Source organism: Halyomorpha halys, unplaced genomic scaffold (genome assembly GCF_000696795.3).
Source record: "Halyomorpha halys isolate HHAL.00 unplaced genomic scaffold, Hhal_1.1 Scaffold333.1, whole genome shotgun sequence".
Lineage (NCBI taxonomy): Eukaryota > Metazoa > Arthropoda > Insecta > Hemiptera > Pentatomidae > Halyomorpha > Halyomorpha halys.
Genome location: NW_027113196.1, coordinates 435819 through 440891, shown reverse-complemented (window position 1 = coordinate 440891; position 5073 = coordinate 435819). Strand labels below are relative to the sequence as shown.

Sequence of the window (5073 nt, the reverse complement as noted above, 5' to 3'; positions counted from 1 at the left end):
AGGGTAAGTAGAACATTGTTATATTATTGTAGTGCCCAGGGTAAGTAGAACGTTGTTATATTATTGAAGTGCCCAGGGTAAGTAGAATGTTGTTATATTATTGTAGTGCCCAGGGTAGAACATAAGTAAGTAGAAGATTGTTATAATATTAGGGTAAGTATTGCTGTATAATTAATTCATCGGGTCTCACAAAATGAAATGAAAATTGTCCATGATTTGATAATCTCCCTAAAATGAACTTGTTATTGAGTAAATTACTGTCGGAAGTTTCAAGCCAAACGCTCATAACAAATATTTTATTATTCCTTATGACTACTTTTCTTTACATGGTTCAGCGAAAATATAAAATATAGCCCCGATCAAGAAGTAATGAATTTGTTTAATAGATATCCTCTCATCGACTCTTTGGTCCACTGGAATACTTGCTACAACAACATATTAGCAGACAGCCTTACAAGATGACAAACTGTACTCACGGCTGCCGTCTTGTCGGCATAGTTCCTGGCGGCCAGGACGAAGCAGGCTTCAGCCTCGTTCATCCTCGCCCTGGCCAGGTCCACGTCCTTCAGGCAACTGCCCTGGATGTAGATGACCCTCTGCGCCCAGATCGGGACCTGCAGGATCATCCTCATTGTCGTGTCCAGCTCCATCGGTGACAGCAGGACCACGTAGTAGTCCTACAGAGACAAATATTATTATTATTAATCTTTTTTGTGGTGGCCATCTAATATATAATAACTAAATATGTTTTACTAGAGAGATAAACTTTATTAAAAAGAGTTGTGATGCCCAACTGTATTGGATTGCTAAATAAACACAGATTTTAGTATATCTAGACAGACAATTTTTTTTTAATTGTTATAAAATAGAGTAAATTAAAAATATATAACAGTAATATGACTTTTTTTTTTTTAAAGAACCGTTATTAATCTAAAAATTTAATCAATGAAGTTGAGTTAATTTTTGAAAATTCCTATCGTTTATAATGTGGACTCTTGCCTTCCAAGGGAGGAAATTTTAGCTCTGTAATGAATGGAAATAAAACTGTTATTATTATTATACATATATTGCTAGATAATAATTTAATTTTCATTATATGTATATATTTATAAGACCAATCACAGAGTAGGAAAATAAACCTTCATAAAATTCAGCGCACCCTCGGTTTTGCATCTAGCGTGGCGAAATATAGTTCAGCATATGTTTAAATTATTTAGGCAAACCAAGGAGTTAATATTTGACCATAGAGGTAGGCGTTAGGATCGCTGGAGACGCGGACCACTGAACAATGCAAGGAGATAGGACAGCCATAGGATATTCAAGCGGCTGGCCTCTCCCTCGGGTGCTGCTCTCTATTGTTATATTAATGTAATCAGCTCTAGTGTCTACTGTTCACTTGTTAATTAGTCACATAGTCGTAACATTGCCATTATTTCCATTAATTATTATATTTTACTTTCGTAATTGGAACCTTACCTAGCATTGTTCAAACTGATTTTAAATTATCAAATAGGTTTCTCATATCTGGTATACCCTTAACTTTTATTTCATGTTATATCCTGTACATGATTCTTACTTTTATTCTATTTATTTATACGAGAAGATGATGGTTTTAATCGTGCCAACGTTTCCACATTTTCTATCTCTCAATTTTATTTTTCTTTCTAATTTTAATTTTTAAATTATTAATAAACTAATATATTCATATTTCTTTGATTTTATTAGAGTTCATATCAAGGTTAATTATACTCATCGATATTAATTTTATCCCATATTTTTGATAAATTAATTTCAATTAAAATCTGTGCATAGTGTTGGTTCAGATTTCTTGTGTCTGTTTTAAAATAAACTGTATAATTAATGTTTTTTGATATGTAAACATATTAAGTATTTTTATTTTGTATGTATTATTTTCTTTATGTAAAATTATAGTATTTTCAAAATCAAAAGTATGCTGGTTTTTGGTTGCATGCTGTTTTATTTGTTACCTTTTTCGTTTTTTTTTAATCATAATTGTGTTGATAAATTCTCTCAAAAATTGCTTTGTTTCACCTATATATATAGCTGACAACGTATACAGGGAATTTTATATATAAATCTCGATTGATTTTTTGTATTAATTCTGTCCTTTAATATACTATAATAATTTTTGGTTTTATTGTTGGGTCTATAATGGGCTGTTTGTGATAGAGTGTCCTTGAGGAACGCTGAACTGGCCGAAATGTTGGACTTATAAAGGAATAAAAAATGTTTTGAGACTAAAATGGATAAAATTTTATTTATTTAAACAATATTAACCAAGAAAGAAAGTGTTAAGATTAAAAATAAAATAAAATTAGTAATTATTTTTTTTAAATTAAAAGATTTATTGTTACAAATATAACATCAAAAAGACGAGAAAAAATATTTATATAAAAAAAAATAATAAAACAAATTGAACAAACGTTGGCTCAATAAAATAGTATAATTCTACTACTATTTGAGTTTTTTTTTACCGCACCCGGACCATATTCCATTCAATAAAACAAATTGTAAGAGAAAATAAATAAGAAATTAATGGCGATGAAGACCAGTGATGTTTTACACCATTGAACAAAAACAAAGAAACAAACAGACATGGTCTGGCCTTAGCTATAGTACCTGGAGATGGAAAGTAGGAAGAAAGAACTTATAGGAACGTACCTGGAGAAGAAGAAGAAATTACCTGGAGAAGAGGGTGAGCGTAGAACTCGTTGAGGAAGTCCATGATGGTGTCGGCGTGGAGCGTGGTACTGCAGACGACCACGTGCTTCTCCGACTGTGCGCGGTGCGAGCTGTAAGATCCGCCCAGCTTCTGCCGCTCCATCCAGGTGAACGCCAGCTGCTCGAACTGCAACATTCAGACTGGGTTAGAGTCTCGCTCTTAATGATATTAGGCCAATAAGCCGCGCCTATGATACCGTCTGTCGTGATAAAGGTCTGCTATGCGTGTCGCCAGCGCGCTCTTAGTTAATGAATTCTCTTCTGCGGTTATGCAATGTTTCTACAATTACTAGATATTGCGAAACGTGAGCAGGCAAATGTTACAGCCACGAACAAAGTATTTTTTATTAGCTTGAAAGAGGAAAACTGTTATTATTTATATATAAATGATTATATCTTGCTATAGTTGAATTAGTGGATTCGACTCTTCATATCTTAGTCAATGTATTGCTTTACCTCAAATTTCTCAATTTTAAACTTTAAATTAAATAAGAAAATAAATATTAAAATGGATAAATGTCGGCATACATTCACCTATATAATAAGAGTAATTTAGTTAAAAATTAAATTGTATGCAACAATTAAATATATGCAAAATTGCTAAAAAAACCTCTAAACATGCAATTTTCTGCGAAATAAAATTAGTATTATTCGAATGTCTTTTTCGAGTTTTTGTTGATGTTTGGTGCACTTTGGACAAAAGAGGCCACGAAAATACAGTTTTCAGTTATAGTATATCCTTTAAAGTGCACTATACTACTAAATATATTATACTAGATTTATTTTTTATTAATATACTTGTTTGAGAGTGGTTTAGTTTCTTTAAAACAATTTTAATCCTTTTTCTCTCAACTTTATTCTTTTTAAACTTCCGACGTTTCGACCACTTAGGTCATTTTCAAGGATTCCTACAAACAGCTCCTTTTAATTACTTTTATAACAATTTCCTTCACTTACATACTGATTTTCTTACCTTATTTTGTTTTCATTTTTTCCTTTAAAATTCTTTAAATGCCGGCTAATTGCCTTTGTCCCATCTTTAAATAACTAATCATTAAAATAATATCACAATAACATTATAAAATTTTTTGTCTTTTTTTTTTAAAAAATAGATTCCTACTTACAAATTCTTCTATAAAATTCCTTCCCAAATTTAAAACTTTTATTAACCACTTTTCTTACTATTTTCATTTGGAAACTCCAAACAGAACCTACCTTCAACAGGTTAGGACTCTGTTATCATGTTATCATATAACATAATTTTTTCTTTAAATATTAATTTACATTTTCAATTTAATTTAATTAAGATTTATTCTTAATTTTTCGGCTTACACCATAAACATTTTTTAATAGATTTAAACTCTATTATTACTCTTTTCCTATTTCCTAGTTATAACATTCGTTTTCCCGTTGTCCAGGCTTTGCTCAAGAAAAGGAAGAGATGAGACTGGGCAGGAAATCAGTTCCTAAAAACTTTAATGACGACTAGGCAGAAAAATTGGAGTGTTGTAGCAGACTATGCTGCGCGAATTGGTAGAATGCTCAGAGCACAAGAGCGAGAAAGAAGAGGCCAGCCAATGGCGTTGCTTGAAATAAGTTGTACACAGAAGATGTAGGCAGTAATGCTTGACAGCGTCTCTGAAGAATAATTGGGAGGTGGTTTTTTAGTGAGTAGAAATCTTTCATCGTCATAACAGAGAATGCATTCAACATATAACAGAGAGTGCCTTATGTCTTATGATTTTTCCTTATATACACCCTAACCTTCCACATAGTCGGAATAGAAATCCTATGTAGTATGGTCATCATGACCTCAGCCTTTCGAAAAACATTCTTCTACAAAACATTTATACTCATTCTTATTATAACAATTATTTATACGGCATTAGTGTGTTTAGACCAAATGGTTTCGATATGCACGACGTCCTTTGTCTATAAACGTACTGATTGAAATAGTAAGCAATTGTAATTAAGGATTAAAGCTAGGGCCTATGATGTCATTAAGTTTAATTAATCAAATTGCACAAAGGTAAAGCTAAATGGGTCCATTTGCCCCTGCGCTAGCTAGGCACTAGTTACCTCTCGTCTAATAGAGAGCAATTTATTACTCAACAGGTCATTCTGTTTTAGCTTGAAAAAGTGTTCATTATTTCTCTTAATTTTTGCAAATTTCACTGTTTAGGTTTCTTCTTAGCATAGAATATTAGCTGTAGGTATATAGTGTTTCGTTTTTTTGCTGCTAAGTCCTAAAAAATAGAATAAAACAAATAAATGAATTAATTGAATGGACCATAAAGTAATAATTTGGTCAAATGTTATAGTCGTAAACCA

General features: G+C 31.7%; 1 protein-coding gene and 1 long non-coding RNA gene across 15 annotated transcripts in view; both read right to left on the bottom strand.

The window, feature by feature from the left end:
* SLO2 (slowpoke 2) overlaps positions 1–5073 on the bottom strand; it is a 471240-nt gene that overhangs the window by 79670 nt on the left and 386497 nt on the right. For all 13 annotated transcript variants that reach the window (XM_067050782.1, XM_067050783.1, XM_067050787.1 and 10 more), the window contains exons 9-10: positions 2705–2869; positions 477–677 (exon numbers count right to left, since the gene is read on the bottom strand). In XM_067050782.1, coding sequence (XP_066906883.1) covers positions 477–677; positions 2705–2869 — 366 coding nt within the window. The remainder of the gene's footprint in view (positions 1–476; positions 678–2704; positions 2870–5073) is intronic.
* On the bottom strand, positions 3581–3927 carry LOC136796608 (uncharacterized). Of its 2 annotated transcripts, none has more exons than XR_010844349.1 (3): positions 3867–3927; positions 3716–3779; positions 3581–3650 (listed from the first exon to the last, which is right to left on the bottom strand). It is a non-coding gene; the product is annotated as an uncharacterized lncRNA (long non-coding RNA). The 2 variants fall into 2 exon arrangements; XR_010844350.1 differs by having other exon boundaries at positions 3863–3925.